At 32.4% G+C, this 18,753-nt stretch overlaps 1 protein-coding gene across 1 annotated transcript in view; it reads right to left on the minus strand.

Moving 5' to 3' along the window:
- Positions 1-18,753, minus strand: part of LOC139522647 (uncharacterized) — a 114,474-nt gene that overhangs the window by 68,738 nt on the left and 26,983 nt on the right. The window contains exons 3-8 of the mRNA XM_071316115.1: positions 18,206-18,232; positions 15,388-15,502; positions 14,762-15,012; positions 14,089-14,203; positions 13,138-13,418; positions 12,407-12,521 (exon numbers count right to left, since the gene is read on the minus strand). Of these exons, the coding sequence (XP_071172216.1) occupies positions 12,407-12,521; positions 13,138-13,418; positions 14,089-14,203; positions 14,762-15,012; positions 15,388-15,502; positions 18,206-18,232 (904 nt within the window). The remainder of the gene's footprint in view (positions 1-12,406; positions 12,522-13,137; positions 13,419-14,088; positions 14,204-14,761; positions 15,013-15,387; positions 15,503-18,205; positions 18,233-18,753) is intronic.

Here is an 18,753-nt window from a genome sequence, read left to right on the forward strand (position 1 = left end):
GGGTCCAAATATCTAAAATCTAAGTACATGTTTAGATTCAGAATATCAAAGAACCCCAAGCATTCAATTTTTGTTGAAATCAAACAAAGTTTAATTTTGGACCCCGATTTGGACCAACTTGAAAACTGGGCCTATAATCAAAAATCTAAATACATGTTTAGATTCGGCATATCAAAGAATCCCAAGGATTCAATTTTTGTTGAAATCAAACAAAGTTTAATTTTGGACCCCAATTTAGACCAACTTGAAGACTGGGCCCATAATCAAAAATCTAAGTACACGTTTAGAATCAGAATATCAAAGAACCCCAAGAATTCAATTTTTGTTGAAATCAAATAAAGTTTAATTTTGGACACCGATTGGGACCAACTTGAAAACTGGGACTATAATCAAAAATCTAAGTACATGTTTAGATTCAGCATATCAAAGAACTCCAAGAATTCAATTTTTGTTAAAATCAAACAAATTTTAATTTTGGACTCTTTGGACCTTAATGTAGAACAATTTGAAAACGGGACCAAAAATTAAGAATCTACATAAACAGTTATTCGGCATATCAAACAACCCCAATTATTCAATTTTTGATGAAAATCAAACAAAGTTTAATTTTGGACCCTTTGGGCCCCTAATTCCTAAACTGTTTGGACCAAAACTCCCAAAATCAATCCCAACCTTTCTTTCATGTTCATAAACCTTCGGACGACGATGAAGACAACGATGACGACGACGACGAAGACGCCAACATCATACCAATATACGACCACAAATGAGTAGGTTCAGTAAGACCCCTTTTTGGCCCCAAAATATAGCAGTTTTACAAAATTGTTAATTTAACTTTTAGTTATTTATTGGAAAGTAAAATGCCTCTGCTACATAAATATGGGCTGTTTTTGGCATTACAATGCACATATATCGGGTACTTGCATCATTAAATCATGCTAAATTACTGAAATCTTCACAATTTCAGCATTTTAGTTAAATTTTAGACGGTTTCCGTAAAAGTGGACGCATTCGTGTTCATTCTTGATATTGAAAGATTTTGGACACTTTTTAAACACTTAAGTGTCTATTTCAATTGATTCAATTATTTTTTGCGAAAGATTTTAACTGATTTACTCATTAAAAACGCTCCGATTCTAGCTTAAATATGAAAAATCTATCAAATATGCCAAAAACTGCCACTTTTCAAATGGTTTTTGTCAAAAATGAAAGTGGCCGCATCCGTGTTCATCCTCGACCTTTACATATGTTATGTATTATCATCAAACACAGACAGGATGTGATACTTGAAAATATTAGGCAATGACATCAGGTAAAAAACTATGTCACATTTTTCATATCCATTCATCACTCACAGAATGAAATGTGCATGATTTCTTGCATAAAATGATACGCAATGCTTTGTATGTTAAACAAGAGTATGTGTCCAAAAGACACCATGCCCCACTTGCATTTTTATTCTCTTTGTCAATTGAAATTGAGGGTAACAATTGACTACAACTCATACTAAACTACTTTCATTAAAAACGCTGATTATTATTATTGAATAATACTTTTAATACGTTATTCTATGATAATTTACCAAGGTATAGGAAAAAGCTTCAAGAAATCTTCACTGCTGATGCTGTATAGAATTACAAATACTGCTGTGATCACTGTAATATGTCTTAACAACTATCATATGCTTCACTATTAGATTGTTTGTGTAAAAATGGTCAAGAGTTGACCCACTGTTATGTGTTGGCACTGAGACATGTTGTTTTAAGTCGTAATTCAAAAATAATTCATTTAGAACTGATGACTGATCTAAACTAATGTCTTGGTTTATATCTCCTGTGATGATAGAGTTCTTGAAAATGTATGGATGTGTTTCAATTAAATCACGAAATTTGTCTCGACAATGCATGCTTGGAATCTGTTGATTTGGAGAATTGTAAATTGCTGTTATATAAAGATATCCGTTAGAAGTAGTCACTTTAATGACAGCGATTTGAAGGAAGTTGTCCTTGTGAAGAAGCATTAGCTCACTGGAAAACGATTGTTTTGCCATAATAGCTGTACCACCTGCTGTCCTACAAGTTCTGTTGCCAGGTTTGTCGACTCTGTAACTGTTATGTGTTTTGAAATGTTCTAAAGATGTTGTTTTAATATTGTCAGTTAACCATGTTTCTGTAATTACAATCACATCACTATCTGAGTGAGAAGGATCCAACAGAATATCTTTCTCGTGTAGTAAAAAGGAACAAGCATTGATAACAGATATCAAAAACTCTATTTGGTCTTCTTTAAAGAATGGGAAAAATCGATCAGTGACACATTTTTCCCTAAGACGTTCCATTTCTTTGAGAACAGATTTGTTTGCTTTAATCTGTTGTTTTACTCAACGCCACATATGCTTGCCCATCAAAGAACTGAAATGATACAACAATTTCGTTTACAGTTATCCATTGCACCTTGTGTATGGTACAGGCCCATGCTAATTTGATAGGGAATTGCAGACGGGACATCTTTAGTCCTTTGTTTTTTTTTATGATAATGTAAATGAAATTTCGCTCCGTGCAATAGGTGTGGCTGAACTGAATTGTTTGTTTTCAACTGGGAATCAAGATAGTTTTCTTGCATTAGATCCTGTATTTGCATCATCAAATTGAACAAACAAACAACTACATTTGAAATTGTAGAGGAATTATTTCTACGCTTTATAATCATCTTAATGGTTCCTTGAGCACCATTTACAAGTCCATCTGATACATCAACATTTCTTGTGAGCATGATTTTTGCTCCAACTGCTACTGTAATTTCATCAGGCAAGCCATCAGTAAATCTAGGATCTTTTTTTGGATTTATGTTCTTTAAGTCATGCGGCTTTTTATTAATTGCTTTTAATAATTCCATGGATTCCTTTGAAGTTGATAACAATTTGTATTATGCTGGTCCACCTTTGCATTAGTGGAATATACATGTAAACAGTCTATGGGATGTTTTAATGGATGAATTGTTGTATCTCTTCCTTTCAATACTTCTATATCTTCACTTGTGAAAGTAGCATTTCTAATTCTATTTAATAATTCAGCAAACTTGAAATCATCCTTTTGCCTCATTATCTCAGTGAAAAATCATCCCATAAATTACCATACATACGACTTAATGGGTCTTTAGATGGTTTAAATACAAATTGCTGCATAACTGGTGTTAATTGAAAAAGATCTCCAAATGCCAGAACTGAAATTACCCCAAATGGTTCATTGATTCTAGTTATTTCACAAAGCCTGTAATGTATTTGTAGAAGCAGCTCTGATCCTACCATGGATATCTTATCAATGATAAGAAGTCTTATTTTGCTTGCTTTTGACATTAATGCATTTCTTTTATCATCTGATAATTTTATATATGATTTAGTTTGTCCTAAAAGTAGCAAGAAGGCAAAATGTAATGTCACACCTGAAATGTTGTGAGCAGCTGTACCTGTTGGGGCTGTAAATAGGACATTAACATCATCAGGATTGTCTCCAATAGTTTGTAGCTTGCGTAATGCCATCTGTTAAATGCAAGAAATCAAATGAGACTTTCCCGTTCCTGCTCCACCAGCAATGAACATACGCAGTTGGTCACTCTTCTTCTTGAAGATATCAATATGTGCTAGGTTCTCACAACACTGTAATACTATTTGGAAAATGTCTCTTTGTTTAGCATTGAGGCTGCGAATTCTTTCACGATAATCCTCATCAGTCAAAAAAAGTGGTCTCAGTTCTACTGCCATGCCAACAGGAACAGTGTTACATATGACAGGTTTTTCTTTTTGTTTTTGTTTATCTTCTATGTTTAAAAAGGAAAAGTTTTCATCTTCAGTAGCCCCTTCTTTAATTTGTTCAGCTTTTTCCTGCTCTACTTGTGGTGCAATAGTATCCCAACTATGCTCAGGTGGACCAACAGATTCAAATTGATCTAATGCTTCTTCAATCATGTCTGATTGATGTTCTAAATCTTGTCGATTGCTGTCAATTATGTCAAACACATTATCAAAGAGCTCTTCATACATATCAAATTTGTTTAGATCTTCATGTTCATTTCTCCAAGGCATGTAAAGTAATAATTGTGAATTACAATAATCCTCTTTTTCTTTCAATTCTGAATATTAATGATATTTCAAAATTGCTGGTTTTCTTGTCTTTCGCATTTGTCCTAGTTCATTTTTAAGAGTTATAGTACTTGATGCTGTATTGTCTTCATCTGATTCAATATCATTCTCACAACTTTTATTTTTTTTACTGTTATCATATGTATACCAGATGGAAAATTTTGCCAAACAGTCTAACTTTGTTGGTCTTGCTGCATAGCGATCCAAAATACTTGTCTGATAAACATCTTCATCCACATTTCATTGTCTTTGACCGATGAAATAGGTTTAAGTAAACATATACGCTTTTCTGGTTTGTCTGCTTTAACATATACAGTGGAAAAGTTGCTCTTGAATAATGGAAAACTCAGCAAACGGTAAACTGCTTCCTGAGCACTAACCTCTCTTGCATCCAAAAATGCAGAAGCACATTTGTTCATTGATGACTTAAAATCTAAAGTGTTTGCTTCATTAGACACTGCTTGAAGGATCTGGCTCATCTCTCGTTCATCTTTGGTGATATAAGCAACCATGTATGCAATGCAAGCATATGGATCCAAACAGTACTGAACATCCAACTTTGCTTCCCATGCACGTAGTATTGTTATTGTACGAGTTTATTTGAATCTCAATCGGGTTTCTTTTGTAAATAATAAGTTTTCCACGCTTTGATAGTTCTAGTACTGATTTGTATTCTTGAGGTGAAATGTTTAAATCCTTTAACAGATGATTCAATGACGTGTAGTCTTTTGTCTCTAGTTTTTCAATTACTGAGGATTTAATTAAAGCTGCATTTTCCAGTGCTAGTTTGGCCTCATTAGGGTTATGAAATCTGATGGTTGAGCAATTATTGTTTCTGATGAAGGTGGTTTTGGGTAGTTGAACCTGCAGTGTGTGCCTTTCTTTTTACAAGTTGCTGTATGGTTGTGGAACTGTACAGATTTTACCAAATTATGAAATTCTGGATGTCTTTTGGCAGATAGTATTGAGCATGTTATACATTTGTCTATGAATTTGACAAGATCTTTTACAGGAGTATCTGGATTTGGTGCATTATCAACCCAAAGCACACAATGTCCATGAGGGGATCCTCTTCGCTGGGACTCTATTCTATAAGAATAATGAGTATTTTTTCCTAAAGGTTCAGCATTACTAAGTATAACATCCCTAAACAGACAATGTAATCTATGGTCAAAATGCCTAGCTGCTGTCACAGGATTTGATCTCAAAATTTTTCCTCCCATGTGAGTTGACCTACTTCTTCTATGGACATTGACTTTCCCTGTTGCCTTGTAATAACTATTATTGTATCGGTCCATTTCATGTCAGCTGCAGATAAAGTGACAAAGAAGGTGAATATACCAAGTTGTTTCACTGCTGCTAAACAACTTATACATTTTTTGCTTTTTGCCAATATGGTGGAGTACCCCTTATTGTTTGCAGAAATCTATATGCCTTGTCTTTCATTATTAGACTTTGGAGGCGTACAAGATCTTTTAACATACCAACATTGACAGCCTCTCCTGATGAATGACTGTAAGCCTTCCTCACTGCTATTGATATTGAGTCCAACATTTGTTTATATTCTGTTACGTATTGGGCAAAAAAGAGATACTCAATGTTTTTAGCAAACACTCCAGTTCCTTGCATTATAGTACTTTTTAGGTGTAAGGTGTACATTTCATATTTTTTTGTTCAGAAGTGTCAGGTTCATCTCCATCGTCTGATTCTTCAGATTCTTCATCCTGTGTATCATCTTTGTGGTCATTGGAATCATCATTATTAGTAATGTTATCATCATCCTTAGTAATAGCATTCCAAAGTTCCTTATCTTCACGTGCACTTGTATTTTCCCAGTCTGAGGTTTCCATAATATTAAAATAATGAGGATTATTTTTTTTAAACCATTGTAGACATTCAAGTATTACTTTGGGCCTTATGTTTTGAAAAAATGCATGTCCCTTGTAACATTTCTTCCGTTTAATTTTGATAGGTATAATTCCAGCACTTATTGGAGTTTGTGGAAGAGATGTGCATACTTGTACATTAACTGGCACATTAAGCACTGCTCTTTTTATTCCTGTGTGTCGTCCTCTTGGTAAGGCTAACAACTTCATGAATGGATAACGTGTAAATGTATGTGTGCTTCAAGTGGTGTCATATCCTGAATTATTTTGGGTACATCTGGCAACATCATGTTTTTAGCTTTTGCTTGTGCTGGCATTTTGTTATTTTGGATATGTTTCATACAGGTCTTACATATGTATTCAATATTATCTCTGGACTGACTCTCAGTCCTACATTTCTGCAGCATGTCTTTAAACTTGAATTTATCATTTTTTAGTCTGACAACTGTTGATTTGTATAACATTCTGTTACATACTGTACAAATATACTCTGGTGATTCACTAATATGTTTCCTAAATAATCTCAGTTTATGATCAATGTCAAGTGATCTTTTCTTCCTTTATATGGTCATTCAATTTTTTTAAAACTTCAACTTATCTTGAAGTCTATCATAAGGTAAAGATTTTCCTTCAAAGCTTTTACGTTTTGCCTCCTTTGTATTTCGAATTTTTCTACTGTCTTGGGGAAGTTCTTGTCTAAACATTTTCATTCTTTTCATAGCAGTCTTTTTAGCTAGTTCTTTGTCATCTTGAGGAAGTGTTTGTCTAAAAAATCTTCATTATTTTCACTAGAGCCTTTTTAGCTAGTGCTTTGTCATCTTGATGAAGTTCTTGTCTAAAAATCTTCCTTCTTTTCACTGCAGCCTTTTTTGAGCTAGTTCTTTGTCATCTTGAGAACGTTTTTGTCTAAACAACCTCTTTCTGTCTAAATCAGCTCTTTTAGCTAGTTCTTTGTCATCTTGAGGAAGTTCTTGTCTAAAAATCGTCCTTCTTTTCACTGCAGCCTTTTTGAGCTAGTTCTTTGTCATCTTGAGAAAGTTCTTGTCTAAACAATTGCTTTCTGTCTGAATCAGCTCATTTAGCTAGTTCTTTGTCATCTTGAGGAAGTTCTTGTCTAAACAATCTCTTTCTGTCTGAATCAGCTCTTTTAGCTAGTTCTTTGTCATCTTGAAGAAGTTCTTGTCTCAAAATCTTCATTCTTTTCACTGCAGCCTTTTTAGCTAGTTCTTTGTCATCTTAAGAAAGTTCTTGTCTAAACAATCTCTTTCTGTCTGAATCAGCTCTTTTAGCTAGTTCTTTGTCATCTTGAGGAAGTTCTTGTCTAAAAATCTTCATTCTTTTCACTGCAGCCTTTTTAGCTAGTTCTTTGTCATCTTCAGAAAGTTCTTGTCTAAACAATCTCTTTCTGTCTAAATCAGCTCTTTTGACTAGTTCATTTTCTTTACCTTAGCTCTCTTAACTAGTTCTTTGTCATCTTCAGTAAGTTTACCTCTAAACAATCTCTTTCTGTTTAAATCAGCTTTTTCATCTAGTTCTTTTACATCTTGTGGAAGATTTTCTCTAAACTTTTTCATTCTCTTCACATCAGCATTTTTAGCTAGTTCTTTGTAATCTTGAGAATGTTTATCTCTAAACAATCTCTTTCTGTTTAAATCAGATCTTTTAACTAGTTCTTTGTCATCTTCAGGAAGCTTATCTTTAAACAATCTTTTTCTGTTTAAGTTAGCTTTTACGGCTAGTTCTTTATCATGTCTTGAAAACTGTTCTCTATAAAATCTCCTTTTTTCTTTGTCGTTTTTTTCTTGTTATGTGTTGCTTTCGTTGAGATATAGTCTTTCTATTAATTTTTTTTTCTCACAGATTCCTTATTCATAATACATTGTGTTTTTTCTCTTGGATTATTTGAGTTTTTATTTGAAGCCCACTTGATTTGTCTTTCTAATTCCTTTGAAAGTAATTCATTCTTACGACAATTAGTCACAGTATTATATTTTAACAGATTTTGAAGATCTTGCGTTGATGTAACAACTTCAAAATGGTTTTGATTGGTATGTTTGAGATATATAGCATTATATTTATTTCTAATATTTCCTTGTGTCTGTGATGCTGTGTATTTTAACCACTTCCATGTTTGCTCAGTGAAAGAGTACACATATATATCTGTTCGTAAACAAATTGCCATAGCAGTAATTTCTACTTCTGTAGCCCACACTGACAGGCTTGCCATATTTGATTTTTGCAAATATTGTCTCACAGTTATCCTCGATGGTAGAACAGTTGTTAATTCTTGTGGTATTGTCATCATATATGCAGTTAAATACTTTCTTACAGCTTCGTGATAATATTCACTACCGGTCATTATAAAAGACTCTGCCCTAAAATAGCAGTTTCCATCACCAACTATAGGATGTATATTTGTAGGTACTTTAATTAAACTTTCTGAAGAATCAAAATGGTGAACAAATAATACAGGTAACTTAAATTTGATAGTCTGAACTGCCTGCCATTTCATATCAATTGGATTGAATGTAAAACCCTGTATCTGTTGTGTTCCTAAATAAATTAGTTCATCATTAGATGCAGCCTTTGTTGACACATTTTTACAATTGTTCTTAGTCATGTTCCTTCCCTGAACATCATCAAATCTGTTGTCTAACTTCATCAACATCTTTAGATTCTTCCTTAAGGGCATACGATACAGTTACAGGGGAGGTAATGACGTTGCTAACGTAAAATGTTATTTTCGCGACGTCAAACTGTGACATATCGGGAAAAGATGCATTTTTCGACTGATTTTTATCATTCAAACTGATTTAATTTGAAAACGAGTTCATGGACCCCTATTTTTCAAAACAGCAATTTGTTTCATTTTACAGGGAGATTATGTGACGCAAATTTTATAAAACTGTAAATAGAGGATTTTTTTTAATTTTGATAAACATGCAGCAAAAAATGACGTATTTTCCTCAGTTCATGAACATTTGATAAATATGAGTTATTTCTGAACAAAAAATGCATAATTTTTTAGAATACTTATAAAATACAGAAATTACCGATTATTTAACAAAAAACAATTTGTGTTTATCTTTTATAACAAAAAAGTTATGTCTTTCTTTCGAAAAAGAAATTACGGCCACAAATCTGAATTTTGAGCAAATATACAAAATTTCAACCTCATTTTACTCAAAAAGTAGCACATGAAGGTATATTTTTTATTACATATTTGATTTAATCAGGTAAAAAATAGCCTATATGCAAATTTCCACGAACTTGTAAATACAGGATCAAAACTGTATCGTATGCCCTTAAAGACTTTTTGTAATTCTACAAACTGGGCATTAGTATCACTCAAAGTATCTTCCTTGTTCTTTTCTATATTTTCAACCTTTTGAATTTCACTCTCTGTAGATTTTATTTGGACACTACTTTTACACAAGTTTGTTTTTATTAATTGAGTTTTTTTTTTCCTTGGATACTAGTTTGATTCTTGATTTTGTCACATCTTCTACAACCTTGATATTGTCTAAATGCTAATTAAGTTTTTGAACAGAACTAAATACTGTTGAGCAGTGCTTGCAATAAGTACACTTATGATTGCTCAAAGTTCTATTTGATTTGAAATCCTTATTGCTGTAATCACATGTGGAAGCTGTTGCACAGTTTTGGGATTTAAGCTTCTGTGAAGACGTGAACACTTTATCACAAAAAGTACAAATTATACATTGATGTTTTTGCAGGAAGGATTTTCTATTGTATGTTTTCCCACATGTGAAACACTTGTAGATGTTGCCATTATATACATGAGCTCCTTTATTTCCTAGTAAATAATCAGTCATGCTGCTTTTTCTGAAAATAAAATATTAAAATATAGCTTTTTAAAAGCACATGATTGTTAAATTATATGTAAATGATGATTTCAGTGATACAGATCCCCTTTATAAACAGTGTAAATGTTTCCTTTTAAACATATAGAGACTAATTCAAATCAATTAATTTAATGTTGTGTGAATTTAGAATAAAATATGCGTATTATCCAGATGAAATTATCAATATAAGACAATTGAAGTTCAATTAGTTGTGTAGTGTTATTTTACAATAGTCTGTGGATTAATTAATATGGTTGAATTTAAAACTAACAATTTTTAAATGTTATTGTTCTGACTGATCTTTTCTGGATTCATATCATTGAAGTTACATAAAGAACTTTTTAATAAAAATAAAAATACATCTTAAACTGATCTTGATATTATCAATAACAGAGGTTACAAGTTGAAAATCATTAACTTGGAAAAAGGATGAAAACGTTAAATGCAGAACTGTTGAATAATTACAAGTTATAAATTGGGCAACCTTTCTGGGAAATACAGGACAGATTTAGCAACTTTGTAAATATCTTGAAGCCACATCAATTTAATATTTTGATTTTCATCTGTCATAAGAAATAGGTCAGAATTTATATTTAATGGTTTTTTATATCTTTCAGAGAGTTACAATGCCAAGTCATATCTGTTAATCCTATCATTTGCTGAAGTAAATGAAAAAATGAAACATATTAACTCTGAAGTGGAATAGGTTCATGATTCCTGTATAGGGTTTACATTGATATGACCTTTTGATAAGTTGAATTTTATAATTAGTCTAATTTCCACTAATAATTGATAGAGGTTTAAAGCAGTAATACCAAAACAAAATATCAATTTTCTGGTCAATTATTAAGCTTTTTGTTTGCTTTTAATGTGTCAAAGAGACTTCAAAATGAAACTTTAATTTCAAAGAACCAACTCTGGCATCAATTTTTGTTTTGAAAAAATATCATGCTACTGCTGCAAACAAACAAATAATTATATTACTTACTTACTTATGCTCAAAGATAACTGTAATAATAACAATTCCATTCTACAATTTTTGATATAAATAGTTGTTTATAATAAGTACACAATATATATTTAATAAAAAGTTTTAAAAACTTACAAAAACATCACAGCTATTATTGTACTCAGTAATTCCAAGATCTTCAAAACTGCACGCATACGCACACACAATGTGTTTAACAGAGAACTGTTCTGTTTAGTTGAAAGTTGAAGAAACTATAAACTAAAGCCTGTGTAGCATATCTATTAATCTTTTTAAATAAAATTGATACATTATACAATGGAACAACAATAATAGTTCTAATGCTCAATTCCTAACAATTATGGTTTCCAGGTTGTGAACTATAACTTCATGATAAACTACCTCGACCAAACACTTTAACCTGAAAAAGAGCTGTTTCACACAATCTCATTTTCATGTTCAATGAACCATGAAATGTGGACCAAAACCTAAATTTGTAGTACTTTTTAGAAATTCCCAATCATAATGACTATGTTTGCAAAGTTACAAATGGATGCAACTATAACATCATGATAAACTACCTCGACCAAAACTTTAACCTGAAAAAGAGCTGTTCCACACAATCTCATTTTCATGTTCAATGAACCATGAAATGTGGACCAAAACCTAAATTTGTAGTACTTTTTAGAACTTCCCAATCATAATGACTATGTTTGCAAAGTTACAAATGGATGCAACTATAACTTCATGATAAACTACCTCGACCAAAAACTTTAACCTGACATAGGACGAACGGACGCACAGACAAAAAAACATAATGCCCCTAATCCTATCGTAGGAGGGCAAAGTAAAAAGATGTTTTTTTCTAGGTATCGCATGTAATTTCATCTTCTCCATCAATTTCTCTTTTGTATTAAATTTATCAGCTCACCCATGCACGTTTTTCTAGATAATCTTGCTGATAAAATCATGATAAAAAACAACAAGAATGTGTCCATAGTACACGGATGCCCCACTCGCACTATCATTTTCCATGTTCAGTGGACTGTGAAATCGGGTCAAAATTCTAATTTGGCATTTAAATTAGAAAGATCATATCAAAGGGAACATGTGTACTTAGTTTCAAGTTGATTGGACTTCAACTTCATCAAAAACTACCTTGACCAAAAACTTTAACCTGAACTTCGCACTATCATTTTTTATGTTCAGTGGACCATGCAATTGGGGTCAAAACTTTAATTTGGCACTAAAATAAGAAAAATCATATCATGGGGAACATGTGTACGAAGTTTAAAGTTGATTGGGCTTCAACTTTATCAAAAACTACCTTGACCAAAAACTTTAACCTAAATCCTGGCGAACGGATGCACAGACGGACGGACGGAAAGACGAACGGAAATACAGACCAGAAAAATAATTAAAAAAATAATGCACCTCTACTATTGTAGGTGGGGCATAAAAATGCCATTATTCTCTATATATATTACATTTCGTCATTTCAATATTACTCACTGTAAAAGGGAATTATTGTCTGATAAATTATATTTACTTTTCTACACATTTGTAGTAACCAGTTCTAGAATCAGCACACACACAAGTAAATTCACAGCCCTCATCCCAAGTTTCTGCTTGTGTATATCTTCTGCCCTTATACAGACAATATCCTGTAAATATCAGCAAATGGATGAAAATTTGTTGGCAATAAGTTCCTTTTGTAATAATTGTTCATTCATTTCATATTAAAATTTACATATTAAACATTTAATAAATTATGTGCCTTGAGCAGGGGTTGTAATTAGCACTGATCTGGATGGTCAAGACCAGTAGATTTTGTAAACTGGTGGTCTGGTGGAGCAGTAGAAATTCGTTGATAAAAACCACTGATCACATTGCAATTTTGGTTTGTTACAAAATATTTGCTGCGAAATCAATTAAACAATACTGGGGGGTACTTTTATAGATATGGACCTCCTTTTCTGTAAATTTCAAGATATTTGAGTTTTAAAAATTTCAGGAAAAGGCTGACTCACACTTTTACCTTATCATGCTTATATTTGTATTGGTTTTATATGGGTCTCAAATTGAAAGAGAGGAAATCTAGAATCTGCTTTAATTTTGGTAAATGGCAAATCAAGAACTGTTGAAGTCTTATAAGAAAAGAAAAGTGGGTGTTGACAGGCAAAATATTTTACACTGTATCATAGGAAAGAAAACAAGCGCATTCTAATATCTTTAAAGAAAATTTAAATGATATAATTGATTTACTTGACAACGACTTACCAATACCACCTGATATACCAGTAGCTGCAGTTGGTGGTAAGGGAGTTAAACCAGTCGGATACAGAGTAACAGATCCAGCATCTATTGTGTGGTTCAACAAATCTCCAATTGATGGAGGTTTAACTTGTCCATTTCCTGTTACTGCTGGCTGAAATTGTGGGATAGGAACAAAAGTCTGTCCTGTGAATGGATCATAGGCACAAACAGGTGCCTTACAGCAGGGTTCATTAGGATCTGTTTCCATGTGACATGAAGCTGGGATGGATCCATAAGTAGGGCACCTATAGTATAGATTAAACTATGTAGCATATATTTTAGTAAAATTTAAGGTATCAAATGAATGTTGGGGACTGATGATCCTTGTAGAAAACACAATTTACTAATAATTTTGAATAAAACAAAAATGTACCGGTATGAATAAATTCTAAAATTGTGGGCAAATATAGACTGTTTCTCAGATGTAAAGCATGCATATCTATCCCAACAAATATACTAATATGGCAAGAAAACAATTTAAAAGACCCAAAACACTAATGAAAAGATTGGAGGAGTTGTATATACAGTGTAACTTGTCTAGTCTGACACACTGGGGGACTAGAAAAAAATGTCGGATTAAGCAGGGTGTCGGAATGCTCAGTTTTTTTCTGAAAGGATAGGTATATTTTGGAACTATAATTTTTTTTTGGTTAAAGCAGAATGTTGGAATATTCAGTTGTCATATTAGGCAATTTACACTGTATATTATAAACCATATTCTCATCCTCCAGAATGGTAATGATTATAGAAAAATAATATATATAAATATATAGCACTACTACATATGATTTTATACTTTTTAAATGATATAACTGAATACTTGTATCATTGTGAATTAACCAGAAACTTGCTTATATCAAACAAAGCTTATTGAAAGACAAAAAGCAGTTGTCAATAATTGAATGAAAATCTTACTTGAGTCTACAAGAATATGTGGCAGTCACTGCATTAGTACATAAACAGGAGAAATCACAGCCATCTTCCCATGCTTGATCCTGTACATATAGTTGTCCTTTGTATAAACATCCAGCTGTAATCAGAAAAGTATACTGACTCAACTATTTTTTACCATAGGTACTTGTCAACAAGTAATTACATTCTCTTAATAATGTGTATTCCTATCCTTTACATCAATTTTTGTTAATTATAAAAACAGATTCCACCCCAATCTCGTGCAATTTATATTTATCCACTCTCGACATTTCAATTTTAAATATCTAAAATAATGGGTAAAATTTATATATAAATGGTCTTTACTAAATTCCTTCTGTTAATTTTACATGGTTTTATTGATTACCTTCAGTTTTACAAGTAGTAGGGTAAATCAAAGTTATTTTCAATTCCACCTTACATTTTTTTCACAAACAACCTTCATAGTTTCACACGATATAATAGAAAGAATTACTGACTCAACTATAATTTGTATCATTTTCATACTGACAATTTTTATATTGCTTTTCTAACTAAAAATTCACCAATCTATAGTTATACTCTACTGATTATCATCTGTCTTCCAAGTTTGATGAATATAAACAGAGTTTTAAGATCTCCAGATTTAGAAATGATACTATTTTTTTAATTGACTTACATATTCTTGGTGCTACAAAGCCTGTTCCTCCTGTACCAGGGACTGGAGTTGTCCCGGTCAGACCTGTTGGTAGCACATACTGCATTGATCCGGATGGCCGTAACACATGTATTAATCCTCCGTTTCCTATGGACTTTAGATTGGTTGTAGACGTGACAAAAGATCCACTATCACATTCCATGATGGGACAACACTCCCCATTACGTCTTACTTCTTGGCATCCATTTGGCATATTGTTGTATTTTGGGCATCTACAAAAGTTTTTTACTTTAGATATGAGAATAAAATTAGTATATATTTAAAACGAAATAAATTTCATACATCAATGCTAAAGGTTGAAGCTTTTATCTGTATTATAATGTGCAATCCAGTTTCCTTTCATTGTAGAAAGTATGAACTAGTATATGGATTCTACAAATTGAATTTTGCCAAAAACTTCATTTCTGCAAAATGAAAATGTCTTCCTTATTTATACGAAGTGTGTACAAGTTTAGTTAAAATTGAAGGCATACTAAACTAAAAAATATAAATGAACTAAAATTTTTTAAAAACCCATACAAGACTAATAAAGGCCGGAAGCTCCCAACCTAGGACTGACGCAAAACATGTGGTGGGGTTAAACTTACATGTCTGTACACCTGTAGTACCCATACACAGCATTCTCACATGTACAATAAGTGTGACATCCAACAGACCATGTTTGACCTTGACGATAATCCTTTCCTTGGTACAAGCAGGTATCTGAAAAATGTGAGAATATAACCATTAAATGTACATCAACTTATCTTTATAATGAGGCTTTTTTTGACACATTATCCATGTTATCCAGTGAAAGTGTTTTTATTTCTAAAATATCTACATGCATAAATATATACATCTTAGTTACATAAGGCAGTTATATTAAACATTGTAGATATTCCCTAGTTTGGCGTTAAGTTTTAATGGGGTGTCCTACAGATGCCTTAATACTCACTCCAAGCATATTTTTCGGTATGTTGGGATAGTTTATACATTAGTTCAAACACTTACACTTTTCACGGACTATACTGACTATGATTGAATATGCAGTTAAAGTTTGTAAGTAACATTATCAGATAGACATGTGCACTTTACAATCAAACATTCTATAAAACAAATACAGATGACCTCTTTTTCATTGTATTTGAGAGACTTTCCTTTAAAACTGATTAATGAACCGTTACCATGACTATGGAATCAAGGTTAGAAGAAACCAATCATATTGACATGTATATCTCACACTCATTCTGTACATGAAATATAGCAGATTAACTGCTGATAGAAATCTGAAATATGAAACTTATTACCAAAATTGAATGCTGACCAATGAACCATGCAAATAAGGTGAAGGTCAAATGAATTATGTCAGTTCAGACCTTGCAATCATTTACAAATTATCTAGTTATCTATTGCTCATAATAAGCATCCCCATACTGCTCATTGATTGGTGACTTCACAAAAACTTAGTAAATAACAAGTGAAACTGCGAGCTACTGCTTACTGATGATACCCGCGCCGCAAATGGATAATATTAATAATGTAAAAATATGCAAGTGTTCGGTAAACAGGAAGTTGTTGAGTGATGAATCTGAAAACGCATCACACGGTATAGCTGACTTATATAAATCCTGAAACCAAATTTCAGAAATCCTTGTATTGTAGTTCCTGAGAAAAATGTGACGAAAATTTTCAACTTGGCTATCATGTGTAAAATCATACAAGTGTTTGGTAAACAGGAAGTTGTCGAGTGATGAATCTGAAAACACATCACTCGGTATAGCTGATTTAGATAAACCCTGAAACCAAATTTCAGAAATCCTTGTTAAGAGAAAAGAAAAATGTCAATCTCAGAGTTCCTGAGAAAAATGCGACGAAAAATATTCATGGTACGGACGGACTGACTGACGGACTGACGGACTGACGGACTGACGGAAGGACGGACTGGCGGAAGGATGGACTGATGGAAGGACGGACTGACGAAGGACAGGCAGAGGTAAAACAGTATACCCCCCTTTTTTTAAGCGGGGGTATAATTACTAGCATACAAACCAAATATCATTGACTGAACATAAGTGGTTCATCTTAAACTGATATAATCATAAACTTTAACATGTAAACTATGCAAATGATTCCATGTCAATAGACGGCAAGAGGGCCAAATAATCTTCATAGAAAATAAATGCATACAAACTATCATTGACCTATCACTAGTGATTTCCCATAAAATGACCTTATCACAGGCTAATACATTGTTGATAACGGAAACAGAAAACCTATGTATCGATTTCTGAAATCCAGGTTAATTCATAATTTAGTATATCATTTCAAAAGATCACCTCACAATGCATATGTGAACTAAGTTTCAAAGTGATTTGACCACAACTTCACGATTAACTACTTTTGAACAAAACTGTCATCTGTTACAGGACAGACAAATGAATTTTAATAACAAAAAAACTAAACAGATACTCATAAAAACAAATAGATTCATTACAAAGATTCAATTGAATCAGGACTAAGCTATGTATGAAGCACACAACATTGTGTACAAAATTGTTTCTTGTACACAAACCAAATATGGCAATATTTATGATCAAGTTCAACCATGCATGATCAATGTTTGTAAGCATGTTCAGCCATGCATGAGTCACCACATGTAAATTATACAGCTTTTTTTTTTTCTTATATTTTAAATTTTGTATTTACAATGATAAAAAAAAAGTTATACTATAAACAGTATATCCGTACGTTTATTAATTAATGTGGAAAAATAATGTATCATTTCGCATGTCGAGTGTTTCAACTTGTTACACTTAAATTACCTATTTGTGAATTACACACATACATTTCGACAAAAAAGATCAGTAGATAACTAAAGAAAATTTGAATAGTAAACTCACCATATATAATCGTTAAATCCAGTGGATAATATTTATATAATTTAGACACACATCCAAACTATACCCGATAACGCACATGCGAAAAACAACACATACTGTGCCCAATACTAATGGAAACACGGATCATACCGATAACGGAGTTGATTCCGGAAAAAATAAATACTATGAAAAAGAGAAACAAAATGTAATGTATGTGTATAATCACATTAATTTATATAATATATTTTGTGAAAAATTTTATGTTATGAATACTAATATTATGAATAAATAATACCTTGCCAAATAGTGCTTCCCTTAACTATTTGGTAAGCTAACATGAGGGATACTAAGTTAAAGCTGTAAACTTAGTAATTTGTTACAGCAAGATTGCAATAAAGATATTGTTACGTTAGAAAAAAAAAAAAAAAGACAAATGAATTCAGACCAGATAATGTAATGCCTCTTACTATCACAGCTAGGGCATATTTTATTATTTCATATAACACTAGAGCTGTTTTATTTACATCCTGTTTTGGATTTTACTTACCATTTTTGCCTGCCATTGGTGGTCCCCCTAAAAATAGAGGAATATATTTGGATAATAGAGAATTTAAAACATGCATATAAAATAACCAGGCAGAAGCTAGCGAACAATAGCTAGCGAACAATAAGCCAGCGAACAATAAGGCGATATATCGAGAACCCAAAAAAATGAATAAGACAGCAACGGCCGTTAAATCAAAAAATGTTTAAAAAGGCAGAAAATCAGTCCAAATATTGCAATTTAAACTCAAACTTGAAATAGTTTTTATCCCATCTATTGATAAAACAAGTCACATCTCTTTTAAGGCTAATATTCAGTACCATAGTAAATCTGCATCTATCAACGGATTATTTGTAGGTGTAGGGCCACCAATGTACCAAATCAATTTAGAACGTATGTAAAAGTAGTCCTACCCTGTAAATTATCGCACCTGTGATGTCATTGTTTAATTAAACTAACATACACATTTGAAGAAATGGGGGTTGCCCTATTCCAGGGCTCCTAGAGAAAAATAATGAGGGGTGTCACGGGGTATGACTATATAGGTCTTG

This window comes from Mytilus edulis, chromosome 5 (assembly GCF_963676685.1).
Source record: "Mytilus edulis chromosome 5, xbMytEdul2.2, whole genome shotgun sequence".
Lineage (NCBI taxonomy): Eukaryota > Metazoa > Mollusca > Bivalvia > Mytilida > Mytilidae > Mytilus > Mytilus edulis.